Source organism: Ips typographus, linkage group LG10 (assembly GCF_016097725.1).
Source record: "Ips typographus isolate SLU linkage group LG10, UJ_Ityp_2.0, whole genome shotgun sequence".
In the NCBI taxonomy this organism is placed as follows: Eukaryota; Metazoa; Arthropoda; class Insecta; order Coleoptera; family Curculionidae; genus Ips; species Ips typographus.
This window is the reverse complement of record NC_138431.1, coordinates 6,448,385-6,467,680: the sequence shown is the minus strand read 5'-3', so window position 1 is coordinate 6,467,680 and position 19,296 is coordinate 6,448,385. Positions and strand designations below refer to the sequence as shown.

Below are 19,296 nucleotides of genomic sequence, written 5' to 3'. Positions count from 1 at the left end.
TTTGGTATTGTTTTTATAAAACTAAGCATTTCAGAAGATTTCGATCTTAAAAGTCGTTTTTCATGGACTAGAAAAATATGTTATATTCTATTTTTTGTTACTATAAAAAGTGTGAAGTTTATTTTATATTGCAAAATGTAACTAACTTTACATATCCTCATCTTCACTGTCCTGTCCTTGTCATCTCAGTTTATTGTTAATTACACAGTGAAAATTCAAAATAACCAAATGTTATGTTGGTTGCATATTAACTGTTGTAGAAAATTCGTTGACAGAGCCAGGTTAAGGATGTCAAATTTGTTCTGACAGTTGACAGACGATAAACTACTTTTTAGGTTATTTTTTGATGGTTTGATGGAAAAACAAAAGTTATTTTAGGAATTTTGAATATTCTAACGGTCTGAAATGAGAAAAATACGTTATCAAGGATACATACCACCTTTTCGGATATTTTTTCGTTTGCGGTAAGGTGCAAAAGTTTCCTTACAGAGAATCACTCGTTTTAAGTACAACTAAGGTAAGTCTTAGCCTGAGGCAGTTTATCCTAAAAGTCAATAAAAAATTGTTTTCAGTTAAATCCACAAAATGGATAGAATTAACAAGGAAAAAAAATCGGTGTCAAAGAAGTTGCAGGAAACTGCCAAAGAAACTGAAAGACTGAAGCGAGAATTGGAAACATTAATTGCATCTGGTATACAAGGACCAGAAAAACCCATTTTACTACTAGCTAAGGTGGAAGAAAAACCCTCGGAAAAACCTACATTTAGGCCACCCCTTATACATAAAAGTGAAAAAGGAAAACACCAAGAACAGAAAAAAGACATAACTGAAGCAGAACTAAGGAAGAAAAAACTTAAGGAACTGCAGCAAAAAGCTACTGAGATTGTTCAGAAAAATGTGGATGCCAAAAGGAGAGCACACTCAAAACAGCGACAGCCACAGGGCACTAAAATAAGATCAAAAAGTAGTAGCAGTATAACTAAGTCATGTGAAAGTAGTAAGAGGAGTAGCATAATCAGTTGGAATTCTGCAATATCTATAAAGAGAGGCCTCTCTCGTACTGATCATTTGGTTCAACCTCAAAAACAGTATTTACAAGTTCCCCAATCTGAAAAAACCCCACCATTCAACTTAAAAAAATCTAAATCAGAGCAATCTCTACCAGCAACCATTCAAGAGACAGTTCCTCTAGAAGTTTTGCCTAGTAAACCTCCAGTGGATAATTTACATTGGTTGAAAGAACAACCTCAAAAAGACCATTTAAACTTTATGAATGCTGTTAGAAAACAGTTGCATTTTATTAACAGCCCTAAAAATCTATTTTCAATTGATGTGGGGGTGCAGGGGGAGTTTCAAGAGTTGAGCTCACAAAAATGCTTAAACTTAGACCCAAATGCTGTGAAACATATTGAACTGAATGGCAATCAGTGTCTGGAAGATGGCACAGATACATCAAAGAATATCTCAAGTATACATAGCGAGTCTAGATCACACCCACTTAATCCAAATATTGATAGAATTGGAGAGCAGGAGTCTCCCAGAGACATTACAATAGAAGTCAAAAGGAACCAAGGTGCCATACCAAAAAGGCCAAGGTTGAGTGATTTACAATTGCCGAGAAATGTTACTTTAAGAAGCAATCATTCAGTAATTTTGACTCTAAACCTTGTTTACTTGATTTTAATGTTTTATTCTGCAGGAAGAAGGTTACACTTCAGATTTTCTCCCTGAGTTCAGTGACAGACAAAACTCAATATATTCAGTGCATTCTGAGAAGACTGGATCAGTTACTTCACTGTCAAGAAACTGTACTGCATATAAGGATGGTGAGATTGATGTTTTTGTATTTTTTACCTTAACTGTGGTTCAACAGGCAGTTAAAAATAATTATTTTAAATAAACTACTGTATTATTTTAACTTAACCCCTAAATGCCAATTTATAGATGTTATTAGAGATAACTTTTTTTCTCTCCTACAAATCTATTTAATTAGGTTGGGTTAGTGGGAAACTTCATTTTTATCAAAAAATCATATCAGCAGGTGGTTCAGTAAGCCAAATGACTAAAACATCAGCCAAATCCACAAGACAGTCAAGAAAATCGTCATGGGAACTTGAATTGGCAGATCTAAGTCACTTCAGTAGCACTCATAATTTGCGAAACCCCGAACTGAGTGAAAAAACCAGAAGCATCAAGAATAGTCGGTCGGTTTTAATGAAAAACATCACTCTGAGACAGTCTGACATGGTAGGCAACCACTGCTTTGGTATATTTTTTTGGTTAATACACATTTAATACAGGACAATCAGAGTAACGTGCTGAATCTAAAATTCGAGCTGGAAATTCAACTTTTGACCGATTTTAACGAAACGATACAACGTTTGTCCGAAATCGAAAAAACGTACGAGTCCTTTAGAACTAATAACGAACCTCAGACTGTCAATGAGCAGGTAGTTGTGGACCAAGAAAATGAACAAACAAGCTCCGAAAGTATCTGGTTGAACTTGACACAGCCCAGCGACTCCACCAGTCTATCTCAGCTACAATTGGAGGAAACGTGCTCCGAAAAAGACAACAGCCTGTATAAAGGAGTAGGGGGGGCGCACTTAAAGATGGTGAGTTGGAACTTTGACACTTTCAACGCATTTACCGTGTAAAATTTAGTTCGAGCGAATGATTAAAGACGAGGATGATCGTATCGAACATTGGAAGAAGCTGTTAAAAGTCCAGGAGCAGGCTTTACTGGATCGAACGAGAGGAGAGTTAATTTATTTAGAAATGCAGCGCAAGTACGTCAGTTGTGGTTTAAAAATTCCAGTTTGTTTAAGTATTACATTTCAGGCAATTAATTGAAACTGGAAAATTGGCGAAAGCCTCCTCAATCAAGAAAAAGCAAAGAGGAATACTGCTAAAACACCAGCAGGAACGCATGGAAATGCAACGGTAAGTTTGTAGTAGTTAAAACTCAATTTACTCATTCAATTCACGTTTTCAACAGTTGTTTTTATGACTTTGTTTGCATATTTTACAAATGAGCGTTCCTGTACTGTGAACGCGCTGATAAGGCATTGTTGTTGCTTGGATGATATAATTTTGTTTGGTTTATTAATGTGTCTACAGTCGACAGTTTAAATTAGTGAGTGACTTGTGTGCGGGCACAATTTTTTAATAAACGCGTTTGACCTGTTAATTGACATTAATTTTCTGTTATTAATGGTAAGTGCATTTGAGTAAATCCACGCAATGTTTTAGTCGATTGTGACAAGAAAAGCAGTTGAAAGCTGCTTTTTTTCTAGATTTACGCAAAACTTAACTCAATCTCGTCTACAATAAGTATAAACAAACAGTGGCAATGGAACAGAAAATTAATTAAAGTAAGCAGCGAGAGATGGCACCACTAAACGCATATATCACATTTTTTTTTTGTTTCTAGACAAAAAATTACAGATTTTGTGTTTGTTTAATTATTGCGTTTCACTTCTTGATATGTTTAGTTTAGTTATTTTTTTTTAGTTTATTTTTAATATTCATCAAGGGTCATGTAATTCCATATTTAATCTTAAAACAGTCACGTGACCAATTGTACCTTAAAATGAGTCACGTGATTTGGAGTTTAAAACCAAAAAACGGTCACGTAATCTTAAAACTGAAAAAAAATTAAATTTAATTATTGAAAATAGTCACGTGACCCTTCAAATAATATTTTGTCATTTACAATCTTCGGGATTTTGTTTTTTGGCATTAAAAAAGACTCACGTGACTCTTACGTTACCTTTAGGGTTCCGGTTTGACGTGAAAACGTTTTGAATTGAAAATGGTCAATCTGCACTATAAAAAGAGTAACGTGTGTCTTTAAAAGAATCGGTTCAAACTGAAAAACAAGCACGTGATCCTTTAAATAACATTTTGACATTCAAAACTGTCATGTGACATAAAATCTACTTTTAATCTTAACAGAGTTACGTCACCTCAGGATCCGTTTTGAAGTTTTGAAAGAGTCACGTGGACTAAAAATTAAATTTGTAGGAATCATGTATTTTAAAAAATCTCAGTTCAAACTGAAAAACGGTCACGTGACCCTTTAAACAATATTTCGCTATTTCAAGACCCTTAAAAGTATATTTCATTATTGAAAATCGTCTCGTTCAAATAATGTTTTGACATCTAAAACACCTTTAGGATTTCGTTTTGACGTTAAAATAATTGAAAATCGTCACGTGGCCATTTACCCTGTGAAGAGGATCACGTGTCTTTAAAAATATCAGTTTAAACTGAAAAACGATTACGTGATCCTTCAAATGATATTTTGACATTTAAAACTGTCATGTGACATCATAAATCCCATTTTTAATCTTAAAAGAGTGACGTGAACTTCAGGATCTGTTTCTACGTTAAAAAAAGAGTCACGCGATTTTAAAAATATTAGTCTAAACATAAAAACTGTCACGTGACGGTAAAAATGACATTTCAATCTTACAAATAGATACGCGATTCAGTGTATCAGTGTTTAAAACTAAAAAAACGGTCACGTGGCCGTCAGGGTTCTGTTTTGACGTTAAAAACGTCATTAAAATAAATAGAATCTTTATTATCGATTTCTCAAATCAGAAATTCTTATCTTGTTTTATTTGAAAAAGTCGAGCTTTTTTACGCAGTCCAGATGGTATAGCAAAAGAAAACGAATTATGGGAAATACTGCAAAAGTTGGCAACTATAGAGTGTATTAGCGCCATCTCTTAGAGAACAACTGAAGCGGCCGAAATACATTAGAAAGCCCTTGAGACGTAAACGGCTTCCTTGTTGGGTACAACTTTTAATTACATTGCGCTGGTTGTCTATACTTTTAACTAAATTTGACAACATTGCAATTTTTGGCAGTTACATTTGGGAGAGTCATTTAAAATTGCACGCTTACTACTACTACTACTACTACTACTACTACAAATATTCCTAAAAATAATAATCATTCAATAATTAAACAACACAAATACACGTGTGTAAAATCTAATCAAAGATTAAATTCTTGTCTTATCTAAGATGAGCTACAACAGCGCGTGTATTTCAAACTTATTTGTTTGCATCATCAGGTTGAAACAAATGCAAAAAGAAGAATCGCGCAACCGGAAAATTTTACTAAAAAAAGAGAGAAACGAGATTAAGGCGCAATTGCTGTCCGATGAAGGGTCCAGGAGGGTGAGACGCACTACTAATCGGAAAAACTCGATTTCGGGACCTTTGAAGGTCCTCGATTCGAGCGCAATATGTTCGGACAGTTTGATCGAGGAAAACACAGATCAAGAGGTAATTGAAACGTTTTGTCGGTAAACGGTAAAACTAATAAGGTTTGCGACACTTTAGGCTGTCAGTCTGACCGTGTCTGGCATGGAAATTGCGACTGGAAATGACACTGATTTGGAGCGGCTCGAACCGATTCTGGCCAAGACAACCGCAGTCACTTCCGTAGCGGTCGATGATGTCAAAAAGTAAGTATTTTTCCCATCTTTTTATTGTTGTAAATTGACACTAATTTTGTTGTCAATTTATTTTGGCACGCGGCTTGAAGTGTGTGTTAATCCGCAGTATTTTAAGCCCACACAAACAACGTCATAATCGACAAGTACGGCGGAAATAACTCAATTAGGCCGCTCGATTATTTTGGCGCCACTTTTAAACGCTTTCGAGACTGTGGTCATCATTGGTCGTTTTTAAATTAGGTCTGTTCAGCTGTTCCTCTGACTGTTGCGTCATAATCACCAGCAAAAAACGTATGTCGGTGATTAAAAATATGATTGTCAAAATTATTACAGTTTCAGGTTATAACATAAAACCAATCTATGTTTATATACCAACAAACAATTTTTAGAAAGTTTACCTCACCAGGTTTAACCCACTTGTAGGGGATTTTGGCACTTTTTAGGAGGTTCTCAGTAGTATTTAGAGGTTTCTAACACTTTCAAAATGGTTCTTGAGGCCTCTGGCAACTTAAAACTATTCTAGGAAGGTTTAAAACACTTTTAGAATCCTCTGGCCCTTTTAAGAAGGTTTCCAGTGGTATTTTGATGTCTGATAGTTTCAAAATGGTTCTAGAGGCCTCTGGCAATTTAAAACAGTTATAGGAAGGTTTAAGACGGTTCTCAGTAGAATTTAGAGGGTCTGGCACATTGTAAAAAGTTTTCAATGGCATTTATGGCACCTTCAAAAGGGTCCTAGAGGCCTCTGGCAATTTAAAACAAATCAATCGATCCCAGTCGGTTTTGCTTGCAGTGCACTGATGAACCATAAACAAGACAAGAATTTTTTTAATGTTCTCTTGTCTTACAGCAACACTAAATACGAAAAAAAGAGGTTAATGAGTTGAGTAAACATTCGCTAAGAAAAGAGTATATTTACAATAATCGAGTGGGATAAAAACAGAAAAAAAAGTAATTTCGACGCGTAAACGCAAAAAAAAAAACAAAAACAGAGTCGGCTGAACCGGTCTAAATATAGATATCCTGTTGGCAACGGTCCAATCCAGTGTTTCTCGCGGGACTCCACCTTAACTCTTACAATTAGTCAGCCCGAAAACTCATTCAAGCCGCGACAATTTCGTGTAAACACGCCGTACATTTGTCGGGCACAATCAGTTGATCCAAAACATACAACCAGTGTGAATGTTTAATGTTTTTTGTTGCAGAACGTTGTTGATGCGCGAACGCGCCCTGGCCAAGCGCCGAAAAACTGTGGAGGAGCTGCTGCAATGGCACAAAAAGTTGCTGGAAGAAGAAAAAGCGATCGAAGAGCTGGAAATGAAGATTCGCACCATTGCCATCCAAGCACCGACCCAGGAGGATAAAAGGACTCCGTCGGAGTCGCAAAGCATTTTAGAATACATTCCACACCGTGAAGAACCACAATCTGAAGTCACTTCAGCTAATTACAGTCTTGATTTTGATGTGGAAAGCGGTCAACCTGACGCTGACGAACAGAGCATCAGTCGACTTATGGAAAACGTCACAAAGGTCCAGGACAACATCCTCAATTCTAGTGTGTCATTTAAAAGCTCGGTTGAAAGCCCGGTGGAAGAGGACAACATCCCCGAGCAGGTTGAACTGGAACAGTCCAAGGAGGAAGCCCTTTCTGTGGTTACAGTAGAACCTGACAGTGAACAAGCCGCTAGCAGTGTCGATGACCTCGCTTCAGTGATAATTGTAGAAGATCCTGTAATTGACACTGTAGTTAGCGAAGTCCAAGACACACAATCTCCCACCAATCAAGACAGTATCATAGAAATAAGCAGTGATGACAGTAGAAGTTCGGAAGGACTTGAAGAAGCTACTAATGGTCTCCTCTCTCCTAAACCCGAGCAAAGTCACAGTGTTTCTGTCGAAGACGTGATTGAAGAAGCAGGCAACTCGTCACCCTCCCAAGAATCATTTGAAAACAAAACTGACGAGGAAAAGGCGGCATCTTTGAGTGGGAAAAGTCAAAGAGTACTGCCAATCAGGACTAGTACTCTCACTGAAACCTTCGAGGAGGAAGATGTAAGTTTGGATGTCTCCACAGTTGAAGAAGAGGCTAGTGAAGAATCCGAGCCAACACCAGAACCAGGTGAGTTTCACCTCCACAAGCTTAAATATGTAATTCATCTTACTTAATCTAATAATAGAATTGCTGACTGAAGAAAAAAAATCGTCCATTCTAACCGAAGCGGAAGAATTGCATCGGAAGCAATTGGCAATCGAACAGGAAGTAAGTTTCCGCAAACTTTGCCATAACCAACCATTTACACTCTCACATATGCAGATTAAACTTTTGAAGGAGCAACAGCAGAAAGAAGCAGCCACACCGTTCTACTTGAGGGAAATACCTGATAAGCCTCCACCTCCGTACACTCCACCTTCGAAGAGTAAAACCCCCACCACTCCCTCGGCTATTCCGAAAACCAAAGAGGAATGCGAACAGATTATTGAGTATTGCGTCAAGATCATTCACAAGGCTTATATGTGCGATAATTTGGATAATATTACCATTTCGGGGAATACGCTCAGTTTGATTGCCAAAGATATCGACAAAAGGTAAATAATTGAGTCACTTTGCAGATGTAAGTTTGTTTTTAAAACTTACTTACGCATTTCATGCTGTATTTCTCCACTCCAGTGAAGGAGAATTGGGGAACTAATTTGTAGAAATTTTCAGAAAAAATTTGTATTGCAGAACAGTTAAACTGTTTAATTAGCTTATTCTACGTTTTACACAAAAGGGAGCAAACTATTGACGTTTCAAAATTACGACCTCTGGCGGAGAATGTTGAAGTTAGAAGTTCGTACTGTAGCCGCCATTGGTCATTAAATAATCCATTATTCAATTCACCTCTGGTTTGACATGCGAGTAACAATGGCGGACTTGTTTTGATTGAGACAATATGTCAGAAGAAAATGGTTGATTATAAGCCGCCATTTTTTGCTTTGTTAGACAAAAAAAGTTAATCGAAAACGCTTTATGATTAGTTTCTTATTTGTTGGTATTGGATTCTTAGTTTTATTAGGGTTTTAAGTTAATTTTTAGCGATTAACTACAGTTTGAGTTGTGTTGATTTGCAGTTGTTACAAATTCGTCTTCGATTTATGCAAAGAAGTGGCAGTAGACCATTACAGCCAATTTGCGGAAGTTGCTGGTCCTTCATGGCTGCGACCCGAACAAAAACCAACGCTGGCCCAATCGAAACCTTTAGACAGCGTCGGATTAAAGAAGCTAATGCAAGAACGCGTGCTAACTCAACTGGGATTCCACCAAGCCAAACCGAAAGTTGAAAACAGCATTATTAAATGGTCCAACAAGAACCGGGACCAGGTGGACGAGGCGCTAGTACAAGTAACTATTTCTTAAACCGGAAAAACCAAGTGAATAACACCGTTTCTGACAGGAACTACAACGAGAAGACGCCAGTTGGACTAACTTGGAAGTGGATTCGACCCTGGTTAAGGACAGAATGGTCAAGGAAATGATGGAGATGGTGATTCAAGACACCGCAAGGGCTCTTAAGGAAGCAATGGCAAAAAAGTTGGAGGGAAACCGGCTACAGTGATTGAAGCAATCAATGAGAGAGAGAGAGAGGGTAGTATTGTTTTTATAAAACTAATTATTTTTTCTATGAAAATGAACAATCAGTTTGGCTGGTTGTACGATTCCGATCTTAAAGGTCGTTTTTGTTACTATAATGTTATTCCAGGGAGGTTTATTTTGTAAATTTTGTAGAATACCAAATAATGTGGTTTACTACTATTAACTTAAGAAGGTTCATTTTTTGTTGTATACAGTGTGGACACGCGCTGTAAATTTAAAATAAAGTAATATGCTTTTTGTCATCTAAAAATCTCGTTTATTTCTGTTACAAAGTGTCACGTGACTGTGACAGAAATCAAAGTAAAATATGACCTGAATTAGGCCTGAAATTTGTATTTATAAAAAAATCATTTTGGTTTAACTAACTGTCCGTTGTTGGTTAACTAGGGACGGAAAACACCTGGTGCATTCAATTGTCATCTGAGTCGGTGTGCCAGTGACTACTATTTTAACTATTTTTTAACATCAATTGTTTTATCTTTTTAACATTTGAACTTTGACAGTTTAAATTTGACGTTTTGCAACATTTTCACGTTCAAATTGCATTCATCAGGATCACGTGACGTTTATCAATTTCCACTTGGACAGATGCAGAAAATTTTCAATTTTAAAACTGTACAGGGTGTCCGCATTTAGCGTGTTTTGACAGCAAAGGCCCGGCTAGATAAGAAAAAACTAGTATACATGTCTGGGCGTTTTTTGAATTTCGCCCCTTTGTGAAAATTCTTTCTTAAGGCACTTATTCGATGTGATTCCAGTGGCGTTCTTAGTTTTTTGGTACTGCCTTCCGTTTTCTCAATAATTGACCTAACTTTTTTATTTTAAATGGAACTTATAATTGAATATAACATTTAAACCTGATTTTCACTACTGGAATTCCACTTTCTCAGTCACTTGTTTGGGCCACAATATAATAGCTTCAATGACATCCTAGAATTTACAGTAGATTTGTTAACTAGCATATTTGTATTCTCTTTACTACCGCCCAACCAAAACGCTGTTGCTTTTTTTCCACCCAAGGGCAATAAAAGTAAAACATTCAGCCAATAATTATAATTTCATGTTTGAAAAATAAGCATAATTTTAATATCAGCTATCAACCCTTTGGCTGGTACCGTCAAGCCAAGCTATCAACAATCGACACACTCGACCTAAGGAGGAGCAAAAAAAAAAAAAGAAACAGTTCCCGCTTTTTTATCAGTCCGTACCGATTGTACGGATCTGACTGCAGGGCCGGACGGGCCCGCATCCCCTAAGGGAGATCCCGATCCTCGGTCGGTCGCAGCCAGCCGTAACGTGGGAACAAAGTGAAAAATTCGTGTGCGAGCCTGAGGGCAAGCTCGTTAATTATACCGCGATGCCGATCATTTGCCGACGTAATGCCGATACTTTTCGTCGAGAGAGACACCCTGCAGGCCCCTTACGTTGAAACGGGAGCCCTGCGGGGTTTGGAAAGGCGTCTTCGTAGGTTCCGACCTTGTCGCCAATAGTAATGTTTGCAAAGTCGATTTTTATAAATATTTATGATAATATCGATTCAGGGTCGAGTGTTACGCCGCTGTTCGCCCGGGGTAAATATTGCGCACCCACCCAGAGTTTGCCCCCCCCAGGGCGACCGAAATTACAATGAACAATTTAACTGGAAAATGGGCTCGCTTTTAGTTTAAACAAAATGAAATTTCGGGCGCAGAATAAACGTTTTTCTGCGAGCCCGAAGGCTTGTTCGTTTAGAATACCACCACTTTTTTTAACAAAAACCAAGAAAAATCTCATGCAACGCAGTTGGAAGATCTCTATTTCGGTTTTCGAACGGCGTAAACAATGAATATCGAAAAGGGGCGCGCCAGAAGACCCCACTCTCGTAAAATATATATAGGCCATCAGCCCAACGCTGATGGTGCCGCATCTACAAGAGTCCGCTCAAGGCCAATTTCATTTCCACTCGGCCCCCAGGCCTTTAAAAGTTCCGCCTTATATGAAAGAACAAGCCGGAATACGTATCCTGTTTTTCTGTTTTTCTTTTACTGAACCTGGTGCATAAGGGAAAAATAAGAAACAAAAGAAAAAAAAGTTCCACAGATTTACCATAGAATCCTTCCTATTCAAAATCTGTGGAACTTTTTTTACAGAACTTATCATTAATCAGATAAGGTCGAAGATTCTCAACGGGCGCCATCATGCAAGTGAACAAATTCGGATCGTCTCATTTGCACACGTGCAAAAATGGTGCTGCGTGAACAAATATTTCATAACGAAAAATCGATTTTAACCACATTTTTTCTCTTTTAACCAACGGTTATTTTTATATCATTATTATTATATTATATTGTCAAATAACCAATAAAGTTCAGTTAATGTTTGAGTCAAATTTGTGAGCAAACAAGAAATATAGGTCATCATCTGAAAAACCAAACAACAAGAAAGGTAGGTAACTCCAGAAAGAACTTAATTAAATCTCGACTGGCGGTTAATTTTGCGCCCGGCAAAGTAATTAAAACACAGTAAAAACTACCCCCTTCATATTCGCTACTTCTTACCAAATTAATTTCAAGTTTTCCGTGGCGAAACTTTGGGAACTGGGATTCTCCCGGCCTCGGCGGTCCGTTGCCCCGGGCCCCTCCGAGTTGTAATGAGTTAGCGAGCTCATTTTTGCCTCTCGATGACGTCGTCAAACCGCATCAAAAAAATGAAAAAAAACGTCGTTAAAACGTTCGGAGAACAACAATAACTAATTAGACTTTTTCGAAACGGCCTCGGGTTCGAAGGGAACGCGTCCATATATCTGATCCCACAAGTCTTCAGTGCCGCCCGTCGTAGACCCCGGGGGCGGCATAATTTATGTCGCGCCCAACGTCCCTTCGGGCGGCACTCCTCCGCCCTGGGCGGCCACGCTGTTTATATTATACACGGATCGCTCGAGTTGGCTTGCGCACAGGTTTTTTTTTCAACGTTGCCCCGCAGTACTATCATTTGGTACCGGGGCTAATCGTTTAATTCAAGTATAAGTGAATTTCCTTAAACTAGCTAAAACTGTGCTCTTTTTAGAACTCTTTTAACAAATTTAAATGAATACACTTTAAAGGTAAACGCTATTTATGTATAAACTGAAATACTCGCTTAGTTGGTTAACACATTTACTACTAGAGTGCCTAGTTGTGACTTGTTATGGTCGGTCAATGAATTGGAAACAATACTCTTGGATGTGCCTTGGTTTGCAAGGCAGGGTTAAGACGTGAAAGGAAAAAGATAGGAGAGCGATATTTTTTCAATTCTTTGTTATGGTTTATGATTTATAATATACAGGTGTGGTAAAGAAAAACCCACCATAGGGATAATTATGCAACAGACAGAGAAACATTGAAAATTGCATAGGCGAGACAAGGACAGTACAATAATGTCATCTGTCAAAAGCTTAAAAATTCTAACCTCAATTCCTCAAAATCAAAAAAAAAGAAAATGGCGAAAATGATAAACAGCGACTAGACTTTCAAGTTTTTGGAAATCCAGTACTGTAACAAAGAGACTCTAACATGGGCCCCACCTATATAGATAAATTCCTTCTGAACTAGAAACTGATCAATGAGAGAAAACCTAAAGGGGATTACTGATAGATCATAATGTGGTAAGTTCAATTAAAGCTCAAATTAGACTTACAACACACAGAGAAAAATTAAAACATATGTTTTCGGACAGCCCCCTCGGCCCCAATACTTTAAAGCGTGCTCATCATCAGACTGACGTGTGTGGGCAACGCTTTTGTCGTCGAACCGAATTAACCTGGAATATGAACGGATGTGGGGGCCCCACTCATTTCATAGACACCCCCCGCAGGCCCGATCCTGCAAAATCAACGAATACTGGCAGGTTTTGCGAGGCCTTTTGTTTACCGAGTTCCGCAGACGCTGTTGCTCTCTCTGTCTCGCTCATCAAACAGTAATCATCGCAGAGAGAGGATATACCTGGACGGCTTTCCCGAGGCGGTTTTTGCCTCGGGCGACCCTCTTTTTTTAGAATTTGGGATGCGGTTTGTTTATAGTTGTACCAGTGACGGCCCCGGTGCATTCAGACACTTTGGCTAAATTATCTAGAAAATGGGGCAAACGCGTGACGTCAGTCTGCAAGTACCACGTGACCAACATGTAATATTTTTGTCTAATTTTTAAAATATTTCAGTCTTTGTGTATATTTTACTGAGTTTCTTTCAGACATTTTAAAGCCCTCAGTCCAGAAAACTAAACAGGGTGGTTCAAAAACCAGTCAAAGCATTTTGATGTGGAATAGTAACACTAAATGTTGAAGGCATAATGCTCTACAAGGTAAGGCACCTTTGACTTAACCTGTATTTTGTAGTAGTTTTTAAACAAAATCACTGTGACGTCAGCTACTGCAACCCGCAATATTCTGTCGTGTATGACTGGTTGCATACTTATAGTCTAACCCTGTTGCTAACGCTATTTAATCACATTATACAAATGTATCATCGACAGGCGGACGCCACTGAACCGGGGCTAGCTTGGGGGCTCTTGAAAATTATGTAGATATCCGAGGCCAAGCGGAGTAGCCGGGGGGGCCATAAGGCCCCCGGCGGCGGTCGCATTAAAGTAAAGTAAAATTCCACCCTGGAATATTGCTGTGTATAGCTTCGGGTTTATAAACCGAAATACATAATGAAGCCCGGGCAGAGTGAATTCCCCGGATCAATAATAACCGATATTTTAGTTTCGTGTTATTATTGGTACTTTTTCTGTTTCCGTGTTGATGGGAAACGGTTCAACTAGTTAGTACCACGGCGTTAATAGGAAAAACACGCAAACCTTTTTTCGAACTGAGACTGAAAGAATTCTTCTTTAGTTGTGGGAGCGTGACGACACGGTTTGATTATTGTTTATTTACAGTTGCAGGGGCGTTCAACTAAACTTTTACATCACAATTATTAAACAACTAAAAAAACCGAGACTCAAACAGTTGTCAAATTAAAGAGTCGAATCCAGTAGCGGTATACAGGGGGGGCCTGCGGGCGCCATTAAGTAAATTACTAAAACGTAAAATATGACCGCACCAATCGTATGTACCCAAAGTTGTACCGTACTTCATACAAAACGCAAAAATTAACGAAATTGACGCCCCTGGGCGTCGAAAATTACCTTGTTTTGTCGCTCTGCGATGGGGCTTGTAGCAGGTCGGCGCCCTGCACTTGACACCACTTCCTGACTCCGTTAAAGTTTCTTGCAAGTTTAGGTGAAAGCTGCAACAAAACCAATATAAGCTGCTTAACATGATGCACTCAAAATGTTATTGACAGGAGTTAAGTTTGATGAATTTCCACTAAACAGAATAATCTCACTTAATTTTTGCTTGTTCAAGCATATAGACACAACAAAACCCAATATCCTGTTTAGTTAGGACTTGCAATGTGAGATTGGCTGATGACAACGTGACCGAACCTGAGGGTTTTTACTCGTTTGTTCCTCCTGAGGGTTTACTCGTTTGTTCCTGCAAACTTTAAATAAACCAATAAGGAGACTGAAATGTGCAATTTTATGACCATATATGAAGCACGTATGTACAGTAGAGTGCCATATGGGCAGCGGAAATGTATTCCGCAAACCCATCAACTTAAATGGTTCCACTCCATTAGATAGCCATCGTCCGAGTGGTTTTCACGTTAAAGGTAACAAAATTATTTGCTCGGACTCTTTTAAATCGTCATATTGTACAGCTGAAAGGTGTGGCGTTATATAGTCATAACCAAAGTGATTTAGTGCGTATATAAATTAATAATAAACATAAACGAGCTGGGGGTCGATTTATGTATTGTTTTGGCGCTGGGTATTATCATAAACAATATATATGCAAATCAGTGCAAAAGTGCGCTCAAAGGCCGATAAGTGAACTGGAATAGTTCAGCAAATGGGTCACGTATGCCTTTTATGTGATGTACAAACAACTCAAATGGTTTCAACGAATTTTATTATCTCCCTTAACATGAACAACACTCTAAGACAAAAAAAATGTTCATCATATGATTGAGTAGATTAAAACAACTGATAAGATTGGCAGATGTGCATTAAAGCTTCCTTGAAACAATTAATTTGTAATTGCAAATGTGAATAATTCCCTACAACTCTGTTTTTCAGGAATTTGTTCAGCATTTTAGCAAGTTTATAACGCGTATCGAGGAAGACATTAACGTGCACAAGATAAGAACAAAACAATGCCAATCTTAAAAGAAAATCAATCAGGAGCTTTCACGGCCCTAACGATCTTCCTTCAGGTGATACCAGAAGCTTTGCACGTGCATCCAGGTCGAGACGGTTAATTGCACGCTTATAAACAGTAAGTTTCGTGGAATGCCGGTAAAAATATGTTTTTTTGACACGGCCCGAAAAGCCCATAAAACAAGAGGTAACGAAGAGCGCCTATTCAGATTGAGACCCACCCGCGCTCGTCGTCAACGTGAATGGGGCCCTACCTTGAGGGGGCTCACCCACGTCTCGTTGGCGCTCCTCGGTCTCTCTACGTGGGTTCAACCATTCCGATGACTAACGAGAAATGGTTCGACGGCTTTATTTGGACGGTTTTCCATCTTAATGCATGCCCATTTAAGTTTTTGTTGGTTAAATTAGGTAATCGATGATATGAAGGGAGAACCATACTCATAAATCAGTGGACTAGACAAAGATGGAGTAAACTGCCTGACCCTACGCCTTCTACATTAAAAAAAGGTGATTGTCCAACGCCCTCTATAACTAGAAAGCCTAAAATGTCACTTTCAATGGCGGCCATAGTGTAACATTATAAATCTAGATTTACATGTCAATGGAAGTGTTTGAACGTTTGAACATAAAAGTAATACAATAATACGCACTTGATAAATATTTTCATGGGTTTAAAAACTAGGTTTTACTAAGCTTTAAGAATCCCGACTTATTTAAAGGCTTTAAATAAGTCGGGATTAGGAAAACTTACGCCTGCTAGAAGTTGCTCTTGGTGTACTATCTGGCACTGGGCAGCCCGGCTTTCCCCATATAATTCACAAAACTCAGGAACAACACAAATAAGCAACAAGTTTTAATACCTTTTTGTTATAAATTCGGTCAGCGCAAAATGACTCAAAAGATATTAAAATTTTAAATTCAAAATAGATGTCATAGTGACAACTAGTAATTAGGTAGTCGTTTTCTTTCGGATCTAAACGCGATATGATCTAAAGATCACGTGGCCTCTGTACAATTTTGTAATCATGGGGTCATGTGATTTTTACAAAAAATAAAGTGGCTCCCTCCGACGGCGGATTCTATCGAAATAGCTTTTGATCAAATGTCAAGTTTGGTGTCTTCATGGCCTCCTATTTAAAATGGAGATCTAGATTTATAGTGTTATCATTCCTAATCCAGATTAAGATAGAGGTTTTTATACACAAGTCCAGCCTAAACGAGTTGGTTAGAACATTTATCTTGTAAAGTACAACACACAGGAAACTAGATTAAACACTGTTTAATATAAGAAAATCTGTAAATCTTTGAAGCTAGGTAAGCAAAACTAGTAAATGGTCCTTATGTTATTACCAAGACCATTCATTTAAAATTATATTTGTTATAGTATTTGTTGATTTCACAATGAAGGATGCTTTAAAATGTACATGCCTAATAAGATTACTGTACCAGTGAGTATAGTGTTGGAGTAAAATCATTCTACTTCAAAGTGTTCCACGTTCCACCACTGTTGAGTTGGACACCGTTGGGCTTTTTCCTGAATTGCTGTTACAATGTGGCCTGAAAAAACTTATGAACAGTCAGCGCACAAAAATAACTTACGCAAGTAACCTCAAGTCTTGATTTTTAACCGTAAAAATTCATCTAATTCTCAAAAAAACTCAATTTCCACACAAAAAAAGAAAACTGTCACCACTTTTCCGCGCAAGCACCTTCTACGCTTCCTAGATTGTCAAACATTCGTGTGTGCTGCTGTCAAAACAGTATTTGTAAAGTAGGCCGGTTCGAATGACAGTTCGTCACAAGGTATTAATCAGTCTTTCTGATAAAGTGGTCACGTGACCAACACACATAGGAAGATTGTCTCTATCTTTGTCTAGCCCATTGATTTCTAATTCGTTTCTCTTTTCATATTTCCTCTCTGGAGTTTTGAAATTCATATAGTTAAAATAAAAGTAAAATAGAATAGTGTAGCCAACTAAAGTAGTTTATTATATAAAGTGACAGCAAGTGCCACCAGTGTTACCCAGTCATTCGTTGTCAGCATGGGGCAGGTCCGCGATGGTAAATAATCTCCTGCGGTAGCCAAGCGCAGTGACCAGTTCGGGCTTAAACCTGCCGTTAATGGCCCCGCATTATCTGCAATCTCCACTTAATAAAGAGCAAAACGCGAACCATAATTAACCGTAGAACATTACTTATTTACATATCGGTACCGCCTGTATACGGGGTGGCTTGAAAAAGTTCCCTAATGAGGTGTCGCTATTATTAATGGCCGAAAAAAAAAAGCCTAAACAAGCCTCGTGATAGACCGAGCGTGACTTAACAAACGGCCCCGGGACCCCGAGGCCGAATTGTTCCCAGAGGAAAGCGGTTTCGTATCAAAATCCGCCCCGGGGGCCGTTCTAATCGTGCATATAGAAGACGGGGCCCCAAAGAAGAATTTCCCACATGGAGTTTTTCAGATATTGTCCGAATGTAATTGGTCGAGTCAATAAAATAGACGGACGAGTCTTCGGCAAGCAATTAAGTGTCATTAGACGCAATAACAAGTCGTTTTTGCGTTTGTTTTGTCGGGACGATTTATACAACAACTATGGCAGTAACTAGTTTTTAGCGTCGAGTCCATAAAGGGTCGAAATGGAAAAACTAACAAGCAACGCACTACATGGGATTTACTCACAGAAGCAGCAGCGCCTCTTTAGTTTTCTCTCAGAGTTAACAGGTCAAAAGTGGTTTCAGTTTTCTGGTCTGTCAAATTTCTTTGACAGACCAGAAAAGGAATTTTCAAATCCTACTTGCATTAAAGTCTGATTATCTAATCGGCGCTTTAAAGCAAAAAACTGGTCGTATATAAGATAAAAATCGAGTAAAAGCGAAAAATGACGGGTGCAACCCCGATTTCCCTATTTGGCCATCGGAATTAAATTATTCGTTCGGCTACCACCTTGTCAGATGGTCAATCACTTGCCGGGCATTAAATCTTTTACGGCAAGGTTAACTATATCGTTTACTGTCTGAATTAATTTCTGGTGAAAAACTCCCGAGGTTTGAAATTAAAAACAGTTTACGACAAGAAATATGACGGTGTCGTGGCTTCATGCATACATTCATGCCCCGATATTTATACACGATTGGGAGGTTGCTAGAGTTATTGCAAAACGACCAGTTTCAATGACAAACAGTTCATATTTTAACGTTTCGTACTTATTTGGATTTTTCCCTTCTAGAACATTACCTCCACAACTAGGATTCTTGAAAGGAGTTAGCAAGAGAAAACCACAACCTGCCCTTGTCAAGTTTCTTATGTCAGTTATGGAGATTTCAACAAAACAGTGCATAAAAATTGACTAGAAAACTTTGGTCAACTTTAAAGTCGTCTAGCGGACAAACCATACAACCCATCAACCCATGTTTTCATATCTTTGGAAAGCCAATTTGATTGGCTATCCATTGACATATAAAAGTTCATCTCATGTCATCCAAATAAGACAGTTATGAAGATTTCAACAAAACAGAGCATAAAATCTGACTAGAAATTCTAACCAAATTAGTATAATATGCTAGAAGTGCCCCTTATTCGTTTAACCAAACACGTGACTCGCAAGTCACTCTTGGCAAGCAAACCGGAACTCATCATCATGAGGGTTGTATTCATGATTTTTCACTATACTAAGCAATTTCAATGGTACTGCACAGTTTCTAAATTAAATTAAAACGCAAAAAATACCAAATTTAATTATTTGCTCAGATAAAACTAAAATAATAATTTTATAGTAATGAATGCAACACTTTACTTGACAACTGTGTCACATCAAAAACCTGAAACCATTGAGTACTAGACAGTTTATTGGATGAGGTATAACATTTAAAAGTGACAAGAGAGTAGGAACACTTCAAGGACAATTCAAATTTGTTAAGGCATGCAAACGGCCGTTGTTATGCCCGGGGGGGCCTCAAAATTCGTAATTTCGAT

At 38.2% G+C, this 19,296-nt stretch overlaps 1 protein-coding gene and 1 long non-coding RNA gene across 3 annotated transcripts; both read left to right on the top strand.

The window, feature by feature from the left end:
• Positions 1-361: 361 nt before the first annotated feature.
• Positions 362-9,355, top strand: LOC145734416 (uncharacterized). 2 transcript variants are annotated; one of them, XM_081987754.1, is made up of 14 exons: positions 362-517; positions 573-1,647; positions 1,700-1,826; positions 2,042-2,247; positions 2,301-2,615; positions 2,665-2,789; positions 2,842-2,943; positions 5,088-5,301; positions 5,359-5,483; positions 6,677-7,590; positions 7,649-7,731; positions 7,786-8,057; positions 8,583-8,853; positions 8,906-9,355. In XM_081987754.1, exons 2-14 carry the CDS (start codon positions 586-588, stop codon positions 9,065-9,067), a joined length of 3,978 nt encoding a protein of 1,325 aa, XP_081843880.1. In that variant the 5' UTR covers positions 362-517; positions 573-585; the 3' UTR covers positions 9,068-9,355. The 2 variants fall into 2 exon arrangements, with proteins under 2 accessions (XP_081843880.1, XP_081843879.1); XM_081987753.1 differs by having other exon boundaries at positions 2,039-2,247.
• Positions 9,356-12,366: 3,011 nt separating this feature from the next.
• On the top strand, positions 12,367-16,068 carry LOC145734519 (uncharacterized). The gene is made up of 4 exons (XR_014179434.1): positions 12,367-13,244; positions 13,311-13,421; positions 15,243-15,441; positions 15,533-16,068. It is a non-coding gene; the product is annotated as an uncharacterized LOC145734519 (long non-coding RNA).
• The last annotated feature ends 3,228 nt before the right edge of the window (positions 16,069-19,296 follow it).

Coding starts and splice junctions, on each gene's coding strand:
- LOC145734416 (XM_081987753.1), top strand. CDS start 586: ATGGATAGAATTAACAAGGAAAAAAAATCGGTGTCAAAGAAGTTGCAG. Junction 7,591..7,648: donor CGAGCCAACACCAGAACCAG/GTGAGTTTCACC, acceptor ATCTAATAATAG/AATTGCTGACTGAAGAAAAA. Junction 8,854..8,905: donor TGGACGAGGCGCTAGTACAA/GTAACTATTTCT, acceptor CGTTTCTGACAG/GAACTACAACGAGAAGACGC.